Here is a 23,014-nt window from a genome sequence, read left to right on the forward strand (position 1 = left end):
AAGGCACTCAAAGCATCTTGTGACGTGCGCATCGACGTATCTGAGCATCCCCAGGGACCAGTATGGCTCCGTAACATATGCATTTGTCTGATTAAACCCGAAGCGGCCTTCCGAGTCGTGGAACTAACTTACAGGGTTCTTCGCATAGATTTTGGCATAACGTAGAGCAAACTTTTCTTGACGTTTTCCTCTCATTTGCGAAACAGTCGTCCCTCCTTCAGCCCGACCTTAGTTGTCAGGGCGCATTCTGCTGTAGTAAAATCGCCTGACCGCTCACGCGTGGTAGCGATACGGCGAATTTCTTCGTCTCGCCTCTGAATGATTAAAGCTTGGTCCTGCAAACTGATCGTCAACTATATATCTAGCTTGTCGGCGATGATGTTATTCCATAGGCCGCTTCAGTCTTCAACTCCAGCACGACTCATTGCGTCAAAGTGCTCCATTTTCGATCCCGGTTGATGGTCTATGTCGAAGGTGCACTCCTGAAGCATGTCAAACCATCTCACTACCTGCGGATTGAGCGTCTTCATAGCATTTAGGCAGACGACAGTCTGTCCCAATGCTAAACTCTATTCCAATCAAGAAGGGTCTCAGTCTCACTACGGCCCCACGATGGCCAGTAGCTCCAACTTACTCGAATGGTACAACCTTTCAACTGTGCGGGCCTTCTTTCTGGCTTATAATAGACATAAGTCAGATTGGGCAAGGAAAAGAAAGAAAAAAGTGCCCGACTGAGATTGATTATAAGTGTGAGTACAGTGCGGGTCCATCTTGCGTTTGCCTAGTCTTGCTGCTGGGGGTATGGCTCCCACTTCCTTGCCAGGGCTACCAGACAACTCCACTCTTCCCGCTGCGCGCCCTCGTCGCCGCATCGCGTGGCAATGACCCGCTAACCTATATGTGACGAACTGGACAAAGAACGAACAGCCTGTTTTCGCGCCTCGTTCGCGGTGGAAACGTCGCCGGGCGAAGTTCTCTCGTTATTCGCAGGTTTTTCGCTCCATGGAGGTCGGCCTTTGCGCTGCGATATGCGAGTGCGATGCAAGTACGTACGCTGTTCTGCTGCGACTGTCGCAGAGTGTTTCAGAAAAATTATACCGAGGCGTTAATAAACCTCAAGCGCTCTGTGCCGGTCGTATTAGCGCAGCAGTGTTCAGAACCCCATGGTTCAAAATTTGTATCCCGATTCGTCGAAATGGCTAATTCACAAGCAAATAATTCGCAATTTTTTAATCATTTGTGCTCAAATCTTCTAGCAGAGAATGCTGTTGCTCGTATTGAAAACAATCATATCGCGTCCCTTCCATCAATGTTAATATCGTCTGGCTGGTTTTTCTGTGTTTTCATTGTAGCACGCAAAATTAAAAAAAAAAAAACATGAACGAGCCTAGGCGCTACAGGCGCCATTTTAGTGCCCTCAAATGCTTTGAAGGAACGCGCGAATCCTTTTGCGCGCACCGGATGACGAAGCAGGGTGTCGGTGGCTGCGATGGATACGGGTGAGGGCCAAGCGTATCGTTCTGTCGCAATAATGAATCCGTTGCCGAGTGAGCGCCGCGGCGTGCGATGGCAATAATCCACTGGGATTGAAGCACCTTTCGCGTTTTTTCTTATCAAGCAGCGAAGACGACGGAAATGCGAAGACGACAGCAGCCTTTTCAGCGGCTGTTTCAGGATGGGCTATATGCATGCTTTATGCTTTCAGGATAGACAACCAGGGTCCTTAATCTGTAATGATTCATTCAGCCTTGCATTTCATTCGGCCATGACGTCAATGTGACGAAACTACAGCAGGTAGGAAAGTATACTACTAACCACAGACACAGCCGGTCTGGTCGCGGCGCCGCCGCATCCGGACCGGTTGAGCCACACGGAATCAGTTTCTTTGCCGAGACTGTATGGCGGCGATAAAACTCGTTGGACGCGTCAAACGTGTCGTCGTCCTTCGCCTCTCGTGGGCGTCGGTGCCGGGCAGTGCGACATGGGTTCGAGACGCGTTAATTCAAGCAGGTGGCATCTTGGGCGTGTGTCTGTGTCTGTCACAACCAGCATGACGTCTTGTCTAGCGTCCCACGACAATGGAAGCAGAGACCAGTGGGAGTGGGCAAAATGGATTGTAAAGGAAATGGATCTTTACAGAACATGGCCCCAGGCCGAGAAATGTCCGAGTAAGAATCCATCCTTACGATACCAGAACGTACGGGCATGTTTGTTGGCCTCGACATAGCGAACGGCGATATAGAAGCAAAACGGCACAGATATTTCACAGTGGGCAAGCAGGAACTCCGGCAAGTGGTATGCCATACTCCGCAACTATGACACACTGACAGAAACTGGTAGCTTCAGGAAAGTATACGCCAGCGCAGTATACAGGTGTCAGCCTAGGAAGCGACGAAAACAGCTATTCTGGCTTTCATGCAAGCTCACTTCCCAAGCAAGTGCGCTTAACGTGGCCACACACACCAGAGTTACGTAAACAAGCGTTTGGTGAGAACTCTAGAGAATATCACGGGCACTGCATAAGCATTTAGAAGAGAGGGATTTGCAAACCCGCCTTGACTACTTGAATTAAATCTTCATAAACAACAGAGCAATCTGACGTTCTGAAAAGTGTAGTCTGGTCAGATGAAGGGAGCTTTTCCCGCATTGCTCAAGACAATCTTCGCAGTGCCAACTAGGAAGGCGCCTCAGACTCAGCCTCAGGTGCCCTCCGCTACATCGCGTGCGGCTGCGTCCTGCTGCAATACACGCGTACGGTAGAAATGGGCTCTGTGGGTAGGAAAGAAATGGCGTGAAATTATCAACGACAGTTGCAGACTGCATACTGATGATTGCGTTCTCGCGCCTACACAAGATGTTTCACCTAAAATTGTCAGCAATTTTTAAACCTGAGCTTTTTGAGTTAGAAGATCGCTTTTTTCGGCATAGCATTGTCTTTGGTCAAATGTTTAGGGGAATCCCCCAAGGTGGAGTAGATTTGTAATAAGGGAGTAATTACTCATTGGCATCCACCCAAGCGCAGCCATACGGCTACAAAGGGCATCTATACAGCTTTCTCATTAACTTCGTAGTTAGAGAATCATTCGTCCTGGTCCGAGGTCCGAACCCGCGACCACTGCAAACAAGCTTGAGGCGTTACAATACTCGAGCTTATTATTTCGCCTTGTGATAAGCTTCTTGTTTCGGTCCCAAGAAAACACTTTAACAACGGGCTGCCTTTTTGTCGCGAAGGAATTCTGTGTGGTGGTCATAAATGCGGGCGGAGCTCCACTGCAGACTTATTAAGGCGGAAGCCTTTAATGCCTCATCGTTGTAAGCAGTTGTCGACAGAAAATGTCACGCTTTTCAATTGGTCGAAACGGTCGTGACGTCACAGTGCGCGAATTTCAATCGGGGCCAATTGTACTTTGGCTACTAACCATGCAACCAATTAAAGGGATAGTATAGTGATGCTCCAAGTAAGTTTGACTGAGTTTAACTAATTCCCTACTTAACCAATTAGTCAAACCTTTCTAGTCAGACCAGATAAATAAATAAAACACAGCAAGAAATTTGCCGAGCTTGGGAATCGAACCCCGGTCTCCGGAGTGTGAGTCGAGCACGCTACCACTCCGCCATGCCAGCTCGATGGTTTGGAATGAACAAAGGTGCGTCTAGTGAATACGGTGTCTTCATTCACTCCCATCTTCCTCCCTTCCCGTTACGGCGAGGTTTAGGTGTCCACCGAGATATGAGAGAAAGATAATTTCCTTTCCTCAAAAACCAATTTACCGACGAGCAAGGCGTATTTGTCCGCGTTTCAGATTGGTCGAAATTGTCGTGACGTCACCGCGCGCGAATTTTGACTGGTGTCCACCGAAATATGTGAGACAGTTACTGCGCAACATCCTTTCGTCAAACACAATTTTCGACTAGTGTCTACTGAGATATGTGAGAGAGTTAATACGTGATTTCCTTTCCTGAAATACAATTTTCATTTTCTTCCTTACGGCCCCTCTTTCTTCTTTCGTTCACACTTCCTCCCTTCCTGTACGGTGCGGCTCAGGTGTCCACCGAGATGACAGAGAATTACAGCCCCATTTCCTTTCCTCAAAAAAGCGCTGCGTTCAAAGGGCAACGCATCGCGCCGGACGGGTGGTGGCGTTCCTTGGACTCCGTGGCAGCGCTACAACACGCTGTTGCGTTCCACTCCTAAAGGCGAAGCTTAAGCGTCATTAATTGGCAGTTAATTGGTTTGGTTTGGTTTATGGGGTTTAACGTCCCAAAGCAACTAAGGCTATGAGAGACGCCGGAGTGGAGGGCTCCGGAAATTTCGACCACCTGGGGTTCTTTAACGTGCACTGACATCGCACAGTACACGGGCCTCTAGAATTTCTCCTCCAAAGAAATTCAACCGCCGCTAATTAATGCACCAACAAAATGTGCAGTGAACAATCGCGTAGCAGAATGCAGCACTCAGGCTTTCGCCTTTCACCACTTTAGCCGCTAACGTTCCTCGTAATTTTTTTATCCGGCTATAATTCGTCTCGCTCTGAATAAAGTGATCAGCGCAACAAGACAGGCCCGATATAGAGAAAAAAATTCAGGGGGGCACTTCGTTGACCTAAAGTGCGGTGAGGCGAAAGCCTTAAAGGGGTGGAGACACCAAATTTTGAAGCTATAAAAAGCCTGCTATGGGATTCCTATGTATGCAAGGGCAGTCACAGCCAGGTGTTGGACGCAACAAACGTTTAAAAAATATTTTAATTCGGTTCCAAAGATTACCTAAATGCTCACTCTCACGATCTAGACCCATCGCTAGCACCATCAACCATGGCGTCACAAGGGGTGTAGAAAAATAAAGTTTTAGTGACGTCATACCAAAATACAGTGACGTACGATGAGCGGGGCACAGCCGCGTGAGCGCAGTCGACGCACCAGCGAGCCGCGTTTGCTGCTAACCGCCACTCGCTCGGTTTGCGGCGCGCCGTTGCGAACAGCGTCGCAACGTCCGATTGCAGCTCGTTGCCTGCGTCCGGCCTGCTAGATGTCAACGGCGGGCCGCTCGCGGCAACAACGACGGGAAGCGGCAGCCAATGCGAGCGCGGAGAGCGGCAGCGTCATGATGACATAGGGCGCACTCCTTGGAGCCGGGCGGCCTGCGCCAGTCTTCGTGCCGAACGCCGGCATCTGAAGAACGCGATAGTATTGTTTGTTCACGTTCATAGCAAACCCTGGGATATATGAATATCAAAAATGCATCGTTTCTGACGATCGTTGGCAAATACCGAGTTCCTGGTAGAAGTGATGACTGCGATGCAAGCAAATTTCATCCCATAGCCGGTTTTGGGCTGCTGCTACCTGGTGCGGTTCGCCTGCCGTCTGCTAGCTCTGTTGCTGAAGACGTCGTGGAAATTGAGCATATCTTTTATTATGGGACGAGGTCACAGTAGAGGGGTGCCGAGCGGAGCACGTTTCTGAGCGCTGGCCAGTCCCGAAGCGCCCTCAGCTGCGGAGTCGATATGCGAAAGCAGCTAGGCCTAGCGACGACTAGGGCAGTCTGGGACCAGCGCGCAGGTCGTCGGCCGGCGTTGCCGCAGGCAGTGTCGCTGCCGAAAGATCCACTTTTAGCACAGTCATGCTGTCGTATCTCGAATCTAGAAAGCATCCTTTCTGGTAGCATGGCTGTTTTGTATTTTCTTGTGCGGACGTGAAGTACGCCGAGTCTGCCGGCCGGTAGGTCAGCCTGGATACCGTCTGCCGACGTCATAAAAGCGAGCTAAAGAGTGTTCTTGACGTAAATAATAAACCATGGGACAAGAAATGTGAAAAAAGTGTCATTTTTGAGGATCGCTGACCAATACTGAGCTGCTAGTAGAGGTAACAACTGTGATATGAGCAAATTTCTCACAACCGCGCCTAGCAGCTGCCGCTGGCGCGACGTCGGGGTCCGGCTCGCCTGGCGCCCGCTAGCTCCGCTGCCGAAGGCGTCGAGGAGATTGACCATACTATTATTTTATTGTGAGATGATTCTGTTAACACTACAGCTATTTGTGAAAAGTAGACCTTTTATTATAGCGCAGGTGACTTCCGAAGCGCCGGCCGCTTGCTAAACAGGCTATAGGCCTAGCGACGACCACGGCAGCCAGGCAGCAGCAGAGCTCGTCGCCCGGAGCGCCCGCGAGCGGTGCTGTTGCCGAAAGCTCCCAACATAAGCAGCCATGCTTTGTCGCTGCTCGAGTATAGCTGGCAGTTCTGATAATAAGGCGATCTTGTCTTTTCTTGTGATATTTCTACACCATCCCAAGCAGCGCTCAGGTACTGCTGCACGGCAGCGAAGTGTGACACCGGTTGTGGGCGCAGCTTGGGTAGAGCGGCGCAGCGATGCTTACTGGCATTTTGCAAAGTGTTTCGCATCCTCATGCGAACCCGCGAAGGCGATATTAGCGTGCGAACAAAAAAAAAAGTAGATGTCCTCACTCGTTGGAATCAGATCTGTCAGAATCCGAGCTGCTGGGACTAGACGTGCAGTTGTTTGTTTTCATATGCGCTGGTCAGCACGTGTGTGGGAAAGCAGACGATGCAGCAGTAGGTGCGTCACAACTTCTGTGGGCCCACGTGACCAATCGAAGCAGTTGATCTTCCCCCTCTGTGACGTCACTGTACAACTCGGCGTTCCGAAACCGAAACCGAAAATCGTTCACCTAAAAATGCTATAATAAATTATTCACTGTGAATATATGAATCTTTGAGTGTGTATCATGCTTCCTGGAGCCATAAGAAACGTTTGAAACTAAGAACGCGCGAACCACAAATTTGGTGTCTCCACCCCTTTAAGCGCGGTGTTGCTGCTTGTGTCACTGGTGCGTTGTTAAGATGTTAGGCCTCGCCTCTAAGAGTGAAACATGGCAGCGCCTTACAACGCCCGGACTCCCTGACAGCGTCTTGCAACGCTGCCAGGGAGTCCACAGAACGCCATCGTCCGTTCGGTTCTACGCCTTGCTCGTCGGTAAATTGGTTTTTGAGGAAAGGCAATGTATCTGTCTCGCATATCTGGGTGGACACCTAAACCTCACCGCAACGGGAAGGGAGGAAGATGGGAGTGAACGAAGACACCGTATTGACTACGCGCCTTAGTTCATTCCAAACCATCGAGCTGGCATGGCGGAGTGGTTAGCATGCTCGTCTCGCACTCCGGAGAACGGGGTTCGATTCCCGAATTCAACCAATTTCCTACTAGGTTTTATTTATTTATCTGGCCTGACTAGAAGGGTTAATTATGCTAATTTGGTAATTAAGCAATTAGCTACACTCAGTCCCGCTTACTTGGAGCATCACTATACGATCCCTTTAATTGGTTGCATGGTTACTAGCCTAAGTACAATTGGCCCCGTTTGAAATTCGCGCACTGTGACGTCACGACCCTTTCGACCAATTGAAAAGCGTGACATTTCTGTCGACAGCTCCTGCTTACAACGATGAGGCATTAAAGGCTTCCGCCTTAAAATGCACTATGGCCGCTTACTTACAAATGTTTAATCATGGAAAACAAAACAAGAACCAATTTATGTATAGGAACACACGCGTTCCCGCCGGCCGACTTTCCTCGCTGTTGAACACACTAGTCCGCAAGCCCTTACTACTAAATGGCATTTTTTTTTCTGCTCTGGAGTGTGCACCGAGTATGAAATCTCAGCAGGATGCATAGCTTGAAGGAGAGGAAGCACAAAAAAAGAAAAAAAAGCAGAGCGCACGTACAATCACGGAAAAACTATGCCACACGAGCATGTCCCATCGCTTTTCCTCTACAGTGTGCTGTCTTTTTTTTCTTTCGCGCTTCGTCTTCTCCAAGATATGCACCAATTTTCCCTTCAGCTTGTTTAATTAAGGAGGATGCACCTCTCATAAATGTGAACATCATTACCACGGCTACCTGTCAGTCACGCGTACTGGCGTGCGCTACAGCGAATCATGTGGATGCTTGCGGTCTTGGTTATTTTTGTTTTCTGTGCGTATATAGCTGCGCGCCATGTCACTCACCAGTTCTTTCCGGAGTCAAAATGGCTGCACCTGATGGTCCTGCCGGATTCCGGGTCCGGGACCAAGCCAGGTCACTTTGGGGCGAGGCGGCATGAATGCTTGAGGCTCCGGGTTCGGGCTCGCATCTGGGAATGGCACTGCTCCATACTCCGTGCCCAAGACAGTGCAGGTACGGTTTTCCGACTATTTTGTACCCCTCCACGCACGTGAAACGGTATGTGCGTGGATTCCTTCGCGTTATTTGGAGGCCTTCCGCATTGCTTGTGATGGGGGGACACCTATAGGAGTCTAGCGCAATGCAGAAAAAAAAAGAGAAGAAAGACGTAACGGTTAAAAATAAAAGACATAATGGTCTCAGAAACATCACCTCATAAAAGAACTAACTTTGCAGTTCGGGCTTGTTTGTTTGTCATTACGGAAGCGTACAGCGCACCAAGGGCTGGAGGACACAAGAAAGGCACAAGGGGCACACGAGCGCTGACTAACAAATACTGCTGTAAGTCAGCGCTCGTGTGTCCCTTGTGTCTTCCTTCCTTCTGTCCTCGTACCTTGATGCCGTGCACACTGCGTCATAAAAGGAGCTTTGATTTACATCACTACGAAGATACGCTTCAATTCCACATCTGCTCTCAGTACTCCGCTGCTACCGCTTTCGGGGAAAAAAGAAAGCAAAAAACATTGCACTTGATGGTGAAATTCGAGTGGGGGGTGCCACGACATGCATAGTGCTAGTGCTAACGAACGAAGAACGTTTTGCCGATAGTTCACACATGGGCTGCTATGTGTGAATCACAAAAATAAAAATGTTGCGTTACCATGTGCAGTATCTGTGTACAGAGAGGGACACGAGGAACGGCTCTTAACGCGAATATAAGTAGGTTTCACTGTGAAGCGGACAAAATGCGCAGATAGTTCAGAAGGAAGAGCCTGAAGCTGCACTCCTACTTCGCGGTGAAGCCTGCTTCTCTCCGCGTTAGGAGCCAGCTTAAAGAGGCTTTGAAAGAGGCTCACAAAAAGGTGCGATATTCCTGGGATGTTAAAGGACGCCGCTTCACGAATATACTCTAGCAAGAATTTTTTAGATGCGCTTTGTAGACGTTGAGTTATCTCTAGTCAAAATTTCTATTCAAGACGGTCCTCGCGCCTTGCCCTCGCGCCTCATCACTTTTGCATGAGCAAAGGTCGGTGCTCCTTGCGCGGGAATTCCCCGGCGAGGGGAGCTTCGTGACCTGCCGGAGCGACGCTGCTGACTGGCCGCCGCCACGGTAGCTACGTGATGCCTGACAGGATCTAACCAATGGTCATAACTGAGCAGAATTACGCAGGTGCGTGCGACGGAGGAGGGCGAGCATGAAAAAGACTCCGGAAAGGATGTCTGCTGCGTGTAGGCGTGTATTGTTTGGCTCAGGTGTTTAGGACGAGAGGAAGGACTGGTTCGGCAAGTTTATATACTCTCTTCAGAACATGTTTCAGAGTACCTTTAACCATTTCTCGTGTTCCCATGAAGTGTGACATACAACCTACATATATTGCAAAAATTTAATCAAGTAAAGACTAAAAGTCAGCAGTTTTCTGTCGTCGTCTATTTTTTTTTTATCACAGTATGCGCTTGCGCCAGCACTATGCCGTCTAAGCGAAAACTGACTGTTTGCCACTCTTACCGGCAGAACAGACGCAAGTGAACAGGAAACGCGATATCTGAAGCTAATTGATGGATGGAGGGAGCAGCAACGTTGTAGTATTTGGCTGAAAAGGTGGCACGAGTCGATTCCGACCGAGGGGGTTGTTTTGTGTGGAGAGAGCAAGCTGCAGAAATGACAGCGCAACGGAGCACCATAAATTAGTACCGTGGCGTCCATCATACAGGCTGTTTAAAGGGACACTGAGGAGAGCACTATTAATATATTTTTTATAGCAAAATCCGATAGTTCGGCATGTCATGGCTTTGTTGCCACTTGGCCGGCAGCGAAAAATGCATTTATTTCTAAGAAATTTGGATTCGAAGTTGAAAAGGTTTTTCCCGCCGCTGTGATTCAAACTTGGGATTCGGCTATGACGACAGAGGACTAAGTGACGTGAAACATGACGTGACATGACGTGATGCAGACTCCGTGATTTCTGGCTGCCAGCAGTGCGGCCTAGCAGCAGCCGAAAAGAAAGCTACCGCCGGCCGCACGTTGAAGGCATCTATCGGCTATTGCGGCCGTCGCTACAGTCGCTTCGCTTACGTTTGCACCGGCGTTTTACGAGCGTTACGAGGATCTCGTTCTCGAAGTCGTCAACGAAGTTCTCGCAAATAGACACCTTTAGCATACTGTGTACCTTGATACCGCTAGCGGAATACCGGGAGCCCGCCTAACGCCGGCGAGCAGGCGCTGATTGGTCCCGATGCTTCAGGCGAGCGCGTAGCTGCCCGGCACGTGGCGCCATCTGGCGACGTCAAGGAGATTTGCGCATGCATTGGCTGCGCCTCAGTGATTTGTGCTTCTCGTGTCCTAGCGTTGCTAGAACCATTAATTCTAGCAACACTGTTTTGTTATATGACGTCATGACGCTTGTACTTGCGAGTTTGGCCTGTGGCGGCGATACCTGTATTTTAGTTCTTGCTCTTTTCTACGTTACAAGAGCTTTGTTGTCAGTATGAGTGGCGTTTTTGTAATCAGGAGCTGGTATTCTGTCGATACAAGCCAACTTCAATTTCTCCTCAGTGTCCCTTTAAGCGAAGGTGACCAAGCATATTTAATCATAGGCTTTTCGAGGTGCAAAGATGGCGCCTGCGGCATTGTAATACCTGTACTTGTGAACATAACAAAATAGGTACATCCTGTCAACTATTAACCTAGTTAACTAATTTTTAATCAGTCAACCGCAACATTCCGGCGCATGGTTGCAATTAGAGCTGTGTAGCAGGCAGTTAGTCTTCGGCACTGTGGCTCAACAAATTATGGCCTTTGAGTGCGTGCTTCAAACATCGCACGTCTTTGGCCCCCTGTGTTTTTTCCAACCCCTGCTGCTACAGGGCTCTTCTCTGCTCGCTGCTCCAGAGCAGGCTCGAGAAGAAGGTCACGTGACGCGTGCGTCACGGACTGCCGTCAAGCGATGGGCGGTGCAGAGGTGCAGGGACACTGAATTACATTACGTATGCAAATGCGACAGCCCAGAGCCTTGTCCACGAGCGCGGGGATTCCCTACTACACCTGTCGGTCCTGCTTCTGGCTCCATGACTACTGGATACGCGGAGCCGTACATCTCCAAGCGCCCCTTCCGACTGTCGCGGTGCCGACTCGCCCGCTGCGGAACAGCCAGAGCTGCTGCAGCCGCCGTTGCGAGCCTACGGTGATCACGTGGAGCTCACGTAACACCCTGCGCCAGCCATTGACTTTCCAGACGGTCGAGGCTCGCTTTTTGCTCTGATGATGCTAAATTTTTTTGAGGCACAGAGCTGAAGGGGTTCGCGCATTCGAAATTCTGTAAATGAATGAGGCCATTATTACCTGTGGCCAGCTACATATCTGTAATTGCTATGTGGTATAGTTTAAAAGTTGATTGCTAGAAATTAGTTAACGAGGTTATTAAACCGGATTCACCTGGTTTCTGATGCCCGCCGACCCTAGTACTGCAATAGTACAACTAGTACTACTAATAGTACTAATAGTACTAGTAGTAATAGTAATGGTAGTAACAGTAATAGTACTAATAGTGCTACTAGTATTACAATAGTACGACACTAGCACTAGTACTACACTAGTACTACGCGTCAGGTGCCCATCCCTATATCTCAAAAAGCCGATTATTAAATATTGACGCCAGAGCAATACTTTGCTCATTGTGCGAAAACCCCGCCGTCATCAGAAACCCGTGGTTGAAACGCGGCACGCAAATGACGTCATCTCCCCTCCTGGAGCAGCGGGCCGCCGACGTCCCCACCGCCACATACCTCAAAGCGCGACTGAGATGTCCACTGACCCAGGGAGCCAGTTATGTGCCTTTCTTTTCCTAGAAATCAACGGAGTTTGAACCATCCGCTGGTTTTGAGATAAGGAAGGGCGCATGACTGCCTCAATTTGTAGGTGGACGCCACCGCCCACTCACAGCACAACTGAGGTGTCCACTCACTCAGTGAGCCACTTACACTTGCTCTCGCATTTACACATCGTAAGAATTGCTTAGGTCCCCACATCATTTTTCTGGTTCACTTTCGCTGTAACAGCCAGTATACCTTCTGGTGTGACTCTAGGACGTTCATTTCATTAGACTGCTACGAATATTTTGATGCGAAAAAAGGCTGGCGACGCGACCGCTGACAGTAAAACTAAAGTCCCTCAATGAAGTAAAAGTAGCGAAAAGCTGTTAACTTTCCGACACTCCTCCTCTCTTAACGCGCCGCCGGGAAATCGAGCCTCTGATTGGCTGAGGCGCCGTGGTCACGTGTTAGCGCGCGCTTTTTGGCTCCGCAGCAGGCGCCGGCGCCATGGTCGGGGGTAGAAATCGTGCTTCGTTTCCTTTTGGTGGAACACACTTTTGGTGGAAGCATTTCCCCAGCTTTGATGGTGTCTACACTCTGCGGCGACGCCAAGCGTTTGTTGCGTTTGCGGGTGCAACAACCGAGGAGGCAGTGGAAAAGCTTTTTCGTCATTCTCTCTCTCTCTCTCCGTCCGCAAAAAGCAATGCGGCTCGCCGAAATGTTTGGCTGCTGTTGGGTTTGGGATGCCCCCCCCCCCCCCCCTCTGCCTGTGTGGATTAAAGCTCGCGCTCCCCTCCTGCCTAAGTGGATTAAGGCAGCGACCTTCCAGGACCATGGGACCATGGTCGCAGCGGCGAAGGTCAAAGATCGCCGAAGGCCGAAGATGCGGCGACAATGGCGGCGTTCCGTGGCCGAGTCGACCCTCGGGTCAACGAACAGAGTGGTGGTGTGCTGAGTGAAAGACAGCAGTGTTTGATTACTGAGCCTCTACCCTCTCCCACCAACCGAGCTGCGAGAGACCCCCACAGCCCGACGCCGCCCCAGCCGTGGGTGGTACCTCCGGAGTCCACGTCTGCTCATGCTATTGGACGTCATCCTTCGAACTATATTCCCCAGACAGGGATCTGGGTAATCCGTGTGTTATTTAACGAGGTGTTGTTTTGGGGACAGCAGAGTAGAGATGGGCAAAACGGCTCACTTCAGTGAGCGGTTCAGAACGGCTCTCTCTCTCGTTCACACTGAGCCGTGCCCGCGGACGTCCCGAACCGTTCCATCGGAGCCGGGTCTTCTGGTGGTAGTGGTTTATTTTTAAAAATAAAAATAAAAAAGTGAAGCAAAAAAGAGTTGCCGGCCGCGGCAATTGCTATCTAATATCTTAAGCACCCGAGCTGTAGCCGGCGGAAATGAAAGAGAAAGGGAGAGGATAGTGACGAGAGGGGAGCGACAGCAAGAAAGGACATGCATGGGCATAGAGTCGTTAAATATAACGACAGGGGAGAGCTTTGTACACTATTTGCGATTCCGGGCCATGGTGCGAGAAGGCAACTGCTCTCCTGCCCTTCCTGGCAAGAGTGGCATCCAACCCCTAACCTTCGGCTGTCTTTTGAACCGCTCTTTTTAGAGAACGAGTGAGCCGTGGCGCCGTACGTGGTTCAGTGAGCGGCGGTTCTTCTGGAGAGCCGGCTCTCTCTCGTTCAGTTCAGTTAGTGAGCGGCGGTTCTTCTGGAGAGCCGGCTCTCTCTCGTTCAGTGAGCCGTAGCCAAAAGAGGTTTTCGCCTTAAAAACGCGGGTGCCTGCGGCAGGGCACACGCGGAAACAGCTGAAGGCGAGGGGTTGGTTGCGAAGGGAGGGAATGCAGTTGATTTCTCGCACTGCTCAATAGATGGCGCGCAAATCGCACCCTGGAGCAGACCCGGCTCTGACGGAACGGTTAGGCACGGTCAGCATGGCTCACTGAACGAGAGAGAATCGGCTCTCCAGAAGAACCCCCGCTCACTTTACTGAGCCACGGCTCACTCGCTCTCTAAAAAAGAGCTGCTCAAAACATCCGGCTCGCTCCTGAGCGACCCATCTCTACAGCAGAGCACTCCTGTTGACTCCTGAAGAAGTTCTCCCTTACACTGAGAGACCCTCTCAGTTACCCTTTTTGTAAATAATGTAAATATTCCTGCATGAAGTTTCTTCCTTCCTTGCTTCTCTTCGTAACCCCGTCTCCCGTCCTTCCTCGTCCCTTCTCCGGCCCGACCACGCTCACCCGATCCTAATAACTGGTTGCCAGCGGTGAGATAGAATCTTCACCCAACAACTCGATCGCTCGATGAGATGTCCATGTCAAGTCACCGGCTCCAACGGACCCCGGCAGCTACGTGATTGACGGCATCAGCTACGCTTCCGAAGACCGAGAAATGGACGCGTCAGGTCACCGGCTCCAACGGACCCCGGCAGCTACGTGATTGACGGCATCAGCTACGCTTCCGAAGACCGAGAGATGGACGCGTCAGGTCACCGGCTCCAACGGACCCCGGCAGCTACGGGACTGACGGCACCAGCTGTATCTCGGCAGGGTGAGTGCCCGATGTTTGCCATTCGTTTCGCCAGACCGCACTAGCACAGGCAGATGTTAGTAGTGGAATTTTGGATTTCTGGGAAATTAAGATTTTGGCAATTTTGTGTTTTGTTCGCTTCAAGCTGAGGCTTGTGTTTTAGTGGGAATTAGCGGCACGAGGTGCGTTCCGTGATGGAGAAGTTCAAGGTAGAGGACCTCCTTGAAATTTTGGAAGAACTGGGCATTTCAGTGGACCCCACTAAAACGAGAGAGGCGATTTTGAATGTGATGCGGGCGGAGGAGGTGACAGTCGAGGAGGCAGACGAGACGTGGGAGACGATTGTTGAACGAAAAGCGGAGCAAGAAACGCGGAGGCTTCTCCAGGAGAAAGAGAAGCGAGAGGCGCAGCAAAAGCGAAAACTCCGCGAGGAGAAAGAGGAGAGAGAACTGCTTCAGCAGCAGGAAAGACGAAGGCTCCGAGAGGAGCAAGAAAGAGAATGGCAGGAGCAGTGTCGCAAGAGACGCGCTGAACTCGACGAACTGCGTAAACAAGAGCAGCAGGAGATAGTGCGTAAGACTCAGTTTCTCAGATGGCGAAGGGCCCGAGATCGTCTGAGGAGTTACCGAAGAGGCGAGAGCTTCAGGACGTTCCTCGAAAATTTTGAGCAGGTATGCACAGAAGAGGAGCTCGATCAGGGCGAATGGTCGATGATGTTGGTGGCCGTTCTCCCTGGTGACGTCGGCGCCGTATTAGCGCGGCTGTCCGATGAGGATGCCGACGACTACGCTAAAGCGAAAAGTGCCCTCTTTCGTTTCTTTGGCATACGTATAGAGGAGGATTCTAAAGATCGTAGTGATGGCAGCGGGCAGCGCTCCCATCAGTGCGTCAGCGACCAAGAAACGAACCCCGCTTGGTCAGCTACGCACAAAATAATTGCTCAGAAAAGCAGTGACAGGGCAGGGTCAAGCCCGGAAAGAACTCCCAGTTCGGAAGCGACAGCGGCAGGAAATGTCGATTTAAAGGCAGAAGCTCCTATTCAGAAAGACTGCAGTGAGGTTTTGAGTCAGCGCAATGACGAAACCAGAGAAGGTCCTCCGCTGGCGCAGCCGGCGAGTAGCAGTCAGGAATTTGAGGCGATGATCTGCGGCACAGGGCGTGGCTGTGAGTCACCTGACAGCGACTCTGGCGCTCCAAGCCAGAGCGAAGCGTTAGCTTTAATGGTTGCTGCAACCCGGAAAGGTGAAGGCACAGCGCCGAAATATAGACCGCAGGATAGTGAGCCATCGTGTTCAGCAGAGGTCACGGGGGCGAGCGATTGTGCAAGTGAGCCGTCGCCTGGCACTCTGAGCAAAGCGCCAGTGGCTTTGCTGCGCGACAAAAATGGCAAAAACGATGAGCCTTTGAAAACTGATGGGTCGACTAAGGCGAGGGCCGGTAGTTTAGCACCTGTTGACCACGCGCGAACTTTTGACACGCAGCGACAGTCAACAGGCGAGGTTTCCGGAAGACGGCCGCGCGTGAAGACAGCTGATCGGAACACATCTGCGAGAAAGCAAAAAGCGCGGGTCAAGATTCTGCATTTGAGGACTCCGCGTAATTCCTCGAAATTGCCACCGCGGCGCGCAAAAGTTCTCAAGCGTTCCATAAAAACCCAGGCGACTAATCATGCACAGTCTGGATGCAAACCAGCTGCTCCATCTAGAGACCGCAGCAGGGATTATGAGGCATGCGACGCGGGCGGCGTGCTAAGGAGATGGGTACAAGGTCGCCACACTAAAGGGCGCCGCAGAGCGCACGCGAGTCGGAGGGGGACGCAGCATGCAGGGAACCAAGAAAAGGGGAAGCGCCGTTCTAGCACAGGCGAAACTAATCAGCCCCGCAAGTTTTTGGAAACCTTAACTGGTAGCCCGGCCGTCCGACCGCGACCGCGCAGAGCGCGGCTGAAGAATAGGAAGCAGTGGATTCCTTGAGTCGCATGACGGTTTCCAGGTGCATTCCAGCACTAAGCACTTTTTGTATTTACTGTTTGCTGTTATTCATGTAATCAACTGTAAAAAGAAAAATGAAAGCAAACCAAGTTTTGAGATTTTGTGCCTGAGTGAATTTTGTACTTTTCGTTTACTTTCATTGTAGTGATGTAACTTTGACGACGCTTGTATCTAATGTAACCTTGAATACTCTTGTTTTACGTAACCTTTGTATGGCGCAGTTCTTTGTAGCGCGAAAGATTTCATTTGTGAGGTTTGGTCGCTCCCGCGATAATCTTCTCATGTTTGTTCTTTGCCGGCATCACTCAGACGAGATTTGATGCGAATTGCCGTGCAGCAGGCATTTGTATATAAGTTTAGCTGCGCTGCGAATTGAGAGTGCCCGCTGAGCTGCGGATGTACAGCGAAGTAATTCATGGGCGAAGGTAGCGTAGTCCCTCACGAGGGCGCTACGAGATTACTTCGAGATTTAACCTTTTTAGGTTTGTTTTGTGGGTCTGGCACATAAAGTTTACCCACAGTATTTGTTGTGTGCTAGTGTCCGCTGACATAGTAGCACGAACGAGGTCATTCTTGGCCATTGTAGCTTAGGCAGATGGCATGAGCTCCCAGAGAGGCTACCTTTTCAGCCGAATTTAGCTTTGCAGTAGGTTTATCTGCAGTATTTATTACACGCTAGTGTCCGCTGACGCAGAGGCGCGAGCGAAGCCGCTCTTGGACATTGTAGTGTAGCTCGTGTGACCTCTTAGAGGTACTACTTGGTGTGGCCGTATGAAGTTGTGCAGTATGCCAGTTCTGCAAGTTTGTTGTGCAAGTTTCGCACATTTATGTCGTGTCTGCTGCCATGCAGAATGAAAGGAAGACATGGGCAATTGTCGTACTTAAGAATAGCAATTAGCTTGGGGCAAAATTGAAAGCCTTTGTCTGACCTCTCGGCTGATTCCTGCCTGACCGGGTGACATCGAAAATCGTTTCAATTTGTCCGACCGATTCTAGACCCATTCTAATTTTCCCTCTGTTTCTTGAAGTGTCATGCATTAGGACAACACTTTGAAGAGGTCCAACACCTGAACCGTGCATTGGCTACGCACTTTGTGTTCGTTCAGGAAAATTTTGTTTCATTTAAGATTTTACTTAGAGGGATGGCTTGGCATAAGCAGTTTTGCTTTGGTTTTGGTCTGGCGGGGCGAGTGGGCAACAGACGGCACTTGCTTTTGCTGTGTGTGGCTTGGCGTTTGTGGTTCCGTTTGACTCGCCTTCCAGAGAAATTCCGAGAGCGGGACATCACAGCCGATGAAGAGAGGCCTGGAGAAGAGTGGAACGAGAGCCCCCTCTTGCACGTCCTGTCAGCCGAGCTGCGTAGGAGCGGCTCATCTTCCGGACGCATTGTCTGGTGGCGGGGGTGCTGTTGGGTTTGGGATGCCCCCCCCCCCCCCCCCCTCTGCCTGTGTGGATTAAGGCAGCTCGCGCTCCCCTCCTGCCTAAGTGGATTAAGGCAGCGACCTTCCAGGACCGTGGGACCATGGTCGCAGCGGCGAAGGTCAAAGATCGCCGAAGGCCGAAGATGCGGCGACAATGGCGGCGTTCCGTGGCCGAGTCGACCCTCGGGTCAACGAACAGTGTGGTGGTGTGCTGAGTGAAAGACAGCAGTGTTTGATTACTGAGCCTCTACCCTCTCCCACCAACCGAGCTGCGAGAGACCCCCACAGCCCGACGCCGCCCCAGCCGTGGGTGGTACCTCCGGAGTCCACGTCTGCTCATGCTATTGGACGTCATCCTTCGAACTATATTCCCCAGACAGGGATCTGGGGAATCCGTGTGTTATTTAACGAGGTGTTGTTTTGGGGACAGCAGAGCACTCCTGTTGACTCCTGAAGAAGTTCTCCCTTACACTGAGAGACCCTCTCAGTTACCCTTTTTGTAAATAATGTAAATATTCCTGCATAAAGTTTCTTCCTTCCTTGCTTCTCTTCGTAACCCCGTCTCCCGTCCTTCCTCGTCCCTTCTCCGGCCAGACCACGCTCACCCGATCCTAATACTGCATAGGATCGGCCGGGAAAACATTGATAATGAGCTGGATCTGCATCTTTTCGATGCGAGTGCCGCTCTCCATTTGTGAGTCACGCTTTTTTTCGGAGGATTTGGTGTGAAGCGCGAGCGACTGCAGTCTTTCTTCGCTGTTAATGCCGTTTGGCATGGTTGTAGATTGATTCGTTCGCTCGCGGGCTACAAAAGCCTTGCTTTTTGTTGTCTTAGCCCCGCCGTTCACTCTGCTGGCTCTGCTACGCTCTGCAGGCGTAGCTTTGATGTAGCGCGCGTTACGTGGCGTATTCGTGGTTGCAGTCAGACTCGTTCGCGGGCTCGACACAAAACTTGCGCTTCATGTTGTTTGAACTCTGCTGTTTACGCTGCTCGCTGGACGTATTTGTTTTGTTACAGTTGGACTCCTTCGATCACGAACTCGATACCAAAGGGGCGGTTCTCTCTGTTCATGCTGCTCGTGGTGCAGGACTAGCATTCATGCTGCGCGCACTGCTGACCGTATTTGTTCTGGCAGGGTTCATACCAAAATCGGTCGTTAGTGTGCATAGGCATAGTAACCGTACTATCGCTTGAATACTCGATATCTGCTTGGTAAATACCTGAGAATGCATGCGAGGACCTCCGTGAAACGTAGTTGCCCAAAACGATTAGTGAACTGCGGCAGTCCAGACTGCTATACATTATGCATGGCAATTACACGATTCAAGACAACGTCCTCTTATAAGCTATTATTGCGTATGCTGACTCAAGATAACAATCACTTAAACAAACATTGTAGTGAGTCGTGCAGCGCTGTAGCTGCGCCTGATGCAGCGGTTAAAAGCCTTTTTGGGTTGCTGTTATGCACCCCAAACAATTAACCCTACATTAAAATTCTTCTGATCCCAACCGCGTTACAGTGCGTAACTAGGGCACCGTAATCACGTAGTTATTTACAAACAAACAGTAAGGGACTACCGTCAGTCGGTTCCTTTTAACGTTAGCCTGCGAGGTGTCCGAGATATATAGTAATTTCGAAATAATTTAAGCTTTCCTGCACTGAAAAAAATTAAAACTGCGACGCAGAACCGATTGCACGAGCAAACGCGCTTTTGAGAAAATAATATATTATGGCAGCATTACGCCGCCATCCATTCATACAAAGCCTAGGCCGCACGTCTAGTCGTATGTCGTACCACTTGCTATTCGCGAAGTTAATTTTTGATTAAGATTTGGCAAAAGACGCCGGTCGAAAAACAACATTCCGAGGATGTTCACTGCTGTGCCTCGAGCTCGCTCGCGCATGCTATTTCCACTGTGTGCGCCGCAATCAAAGCAATCGCAGTACAAAAAGTTCCGATGAAGGAGTGCAACATAGGTCGGGGCAGTTGTTTGAGTATACCTATAATTTGTTTAATCTCCCATACCATGGTCGCACTGCGGCTGAGTGGAAGGCCGAAAATGGAAACAATTGATTCGAGCCCGCGGTCCACTGCGTGTCAAAGCGCTAGCGTTGGGAAACAACACTCTCAGTATATTCTCAACCGCGTGCGCCACCACCATCGCTTGCACCATATCAAATCGATCGCAGCACAAAAAGTTTCGATAAATGAATCCAACGCTGCTGGGGGCAGTTATTTCAGTAACTAATTTTTTAATGTCCCATGCCATGATCTCATTTCGAGCGAAGCCAATGCAGAAAACGCACGCGCGGTCTACTGCGCGCCAAAGGGCGAGCGCTGGGAGCGTCTGCTAGCTTCACCCGGCCTAGGTGCCGCCACCGTCGGCGCCCGGGAGGAGCCGAGAGAAGGAGCGCCGGCATAGGAGGAGGAGAGACGAGATGTCGTTGCATTTAGTTTGAGGGGCTTTAGGTAAAACTAGAGTTACTGTATATGCTACCAAAGGTAGCAGAGTTGCGCGTCTGTTTTCTAAACGCCGCTCGCGACTCCATTGGTAGAGCGCCATCACGTGGTGTCCAAGCAACCGTGTACTGCGGAGAAGACGACGCTCGATGGGCAAAATCGTCCACTTTCCGGTTTTACCGGTGTCGAGTGCTCTCCCGCCGCCTCTGTTCCCCGATTCGAGACGGCCTGCAGCCTTTCTTCTCCCTGTAAGAGCCTCCTCGGTACGGTGCATGTTTTGCCCATCGGAGCAGAAACACGTGCGCCGATGACGTAGGCCGGGAGAGGTCTATTCCCGACGCCGCCGCTGCAGCGAACTGGATTGACAGCCGGCCAAGTTCGAAGCGGATCCACTATATCCAACGGCTGTTTACGTTCGCTGCTGTGGGGTGTCTAGCGTGCGTAGCTCACGCCTTTTTTTGTTTTTTGCTAAAAGTTGCATTGAGGTTTCTTTACCGAAAACAGGCTGGAGTTGCGGATCTGCGCTTTTTCGTGTACACTGTTGAAACAGTAAAATAGAGCACTGCGTTGCGTATTTATCCCTGTTGGCATATAACCTGAATGGCAAACAGTTTTTAATCGCGGGAAACGTGTTTAGACATCTGATTGTTTACTTCAGATGGTAACGTTCATACAGTTTCGAGTAAACTGTATTTTGGATTTTTATACTGTCCATTTTATAACTTTTTGCAGGGTTTCGTATTTAGTAAAGGAGACTATAAATAGGTTTTTTAACGCAGGTCCGGTGAATAAATGTTGCCGCAAAGATGAATGAATGCTGCATTTGCACGGCGTATTTAGAATACTGAGTCTGCCCTTAGGTTATCGGGTAAATAGTTAGGGGAAGTTGACTGTGGGAATCGCTTGCTGCCGCAGCGCTAGAAAGAGCACCGTTTTTTCTTGGCTATGTTTTTTGACTGGGTTACGCAGTCAGCTTTTTAGATGCTTTTTGTTTGCGATCAATCGAAAAAGTGGTTTAAATACCTCGGAAAGCGTCCACGGTCGATCGGTGATGCGCTAGGCATGTCGCCTGCAGAAACGGAGTGCGGCTTCGCCGCATAACTTCGGTTGCTTGACAGGCAAGATGGCGGACCTACGCGCAACTCTGCTACCTTTGGTAGCATATACAGTAACTCTAGGTAAAACTGCACCGCCGCGCCATCTAACGCGGCACTTGTGGTGCGGTCGCCTACGGCAAACGAGCTGGCGACATGCAGCACTAAGCGCGAGGGGTCGCTGTTTTTGGCCATCAGGTTGTGTGGGCACTTCGGCAGGTACGACGGGCGTTAAGGTTGCGGTGGTTAGGCAGATAACGAATCTCACCTGTCCCTGCGACGAACAGGCGCAGCATGCATTGTTGCCTCGACTGATTGCTGTTTACCTGGGATGAAATAGAGCGCCTTATCTACAAATAAAAGCCAGCACTCCGAAAAGGAGGCATTAAGGCGAAAAACGTTGTTTCTTTTTTCTCGAATAGTCACATATATTTTCGAAGCTGCGGGTCGTGAACACGATTCCTCCAGAGTAACGGGATCGCGTCTGGCGAAAATGAACTGCAATGCGTTCCATGTGGTTAACAAAAAATATGGCCACTTGCGAGCGACGCTATACACTAGCGTCAGTGAAAGGATGAATGTTAGAAAACGGGATTTAGTCGGAGTGGAGGTTGGGGGAGAGGGATGACGATCAGTAGTGTGTTCGATGTCTTTGACTAATTCTCCCGATCGGTAATTCGTGTGACGTAGACACGGTTCCTGCTGGGAAGAGCGGGGTTTCTATGGGGATGGGGGGGGGGGGCTGTTTACCTGCAGACGACTCGCGCCATACAACTTGGTAAGAGGAGTGCGGGGGGGGGGGGGCATAACAGGTATGGGGGAGTGAAGAGCAGTGGACGGAGTGGTGGGAAGTGGTTATGTGTTCAATTTGCGTGACTAATTATCTCGATCTCATGCCTCAGAATTCTCAAGATGTTGTGACGGCTCTGCGGGAGGGAGAAAGGGGTGGTCGTTTTATTAGTGTCAGCCAGTCTACGCTGTAAAATTGGCGTGAAATCTATTAACAGCAGGCGGACGCTGTCAGACATAGGACAGTCTGGTGACAATATATCATCTACTGTTGCGAATCGGATCCGGAGTGGTTTCCCCGCAAGAGCAAGGACGAGGAGTCAGGGAGGTTGAGCAATAAATCAACAAGGCATATCTGTTTACACTAATTACATCGTGTAGCAAATAAAGAAAAAACTGTATAGGAAGAAACGATATGATGAAGGAAATACGACGGACGAAGCAGTCGGGCGCTCTCAAATAGCCGTTTCGTCTGCAGTTCCCGCCTTTTCCGCCAATGAGCAGGGCTCCTTCGTAAGCGCTGCCTTTGGGTCGCGACGTTGAAATTTTTCTCAGAGCTGTTGCTGGGGGGACTTCCTTTTTTCCCTTGACCTTCGAGAACATCCGGCATGAATCAGACGCGAACGCAGGGGTCCTTAGATCCGTCTCGAGCCTCCACGAATGGCAGCAGCACGGTGGTTATCTAAGCAATGCCATGGGTGGTTCGACCAAACCACAGCTGTAGGACCAT

General features: G+C 50.5%; 1 protein-coding gene across 5 annotated transcripts in view; it reads right to left on the minus strand.

Moving 5' to 3' along the window:
- The window catches only part of LOC149352608 (complement receptor type 2-like), a 353,632-nt gene that overhangs the window by 31,819 nt on the left and 298,799 nt on the right, over positions 1-23,014 (minus strand). For all 5 annotated transcript variants that reach the window (XM_089581794.1, XM_089581793.1, XM_089581797.1 and 2 more), the window contains one exon: positions 8,020-8,307. In XM_089581794.1, the coding sequence (XP_089437920.1) occupies positions 8,020-8,307 (288 nt within the window). The remainder of the gene's footprint in view (positions 1-8,019; positions 8,308-23,014) is intronic.

The sequence above is a fragment of the Amblyomma mixtum genome, chromosome 3 (assembly GCF_055824585.1).
Source record: "Amblyomma mixtum isolate Tamu chromosome 3, ASM5582458v1, whole genome shotgun sequence".
NCBI classification, from domain to species: domain Eukaryota; kingdom Metazoa; phylum Arthropoda; class Arachnida; order Ixodida; family Ixodidae; genus Amblyomma; species Amblyomma mixtum.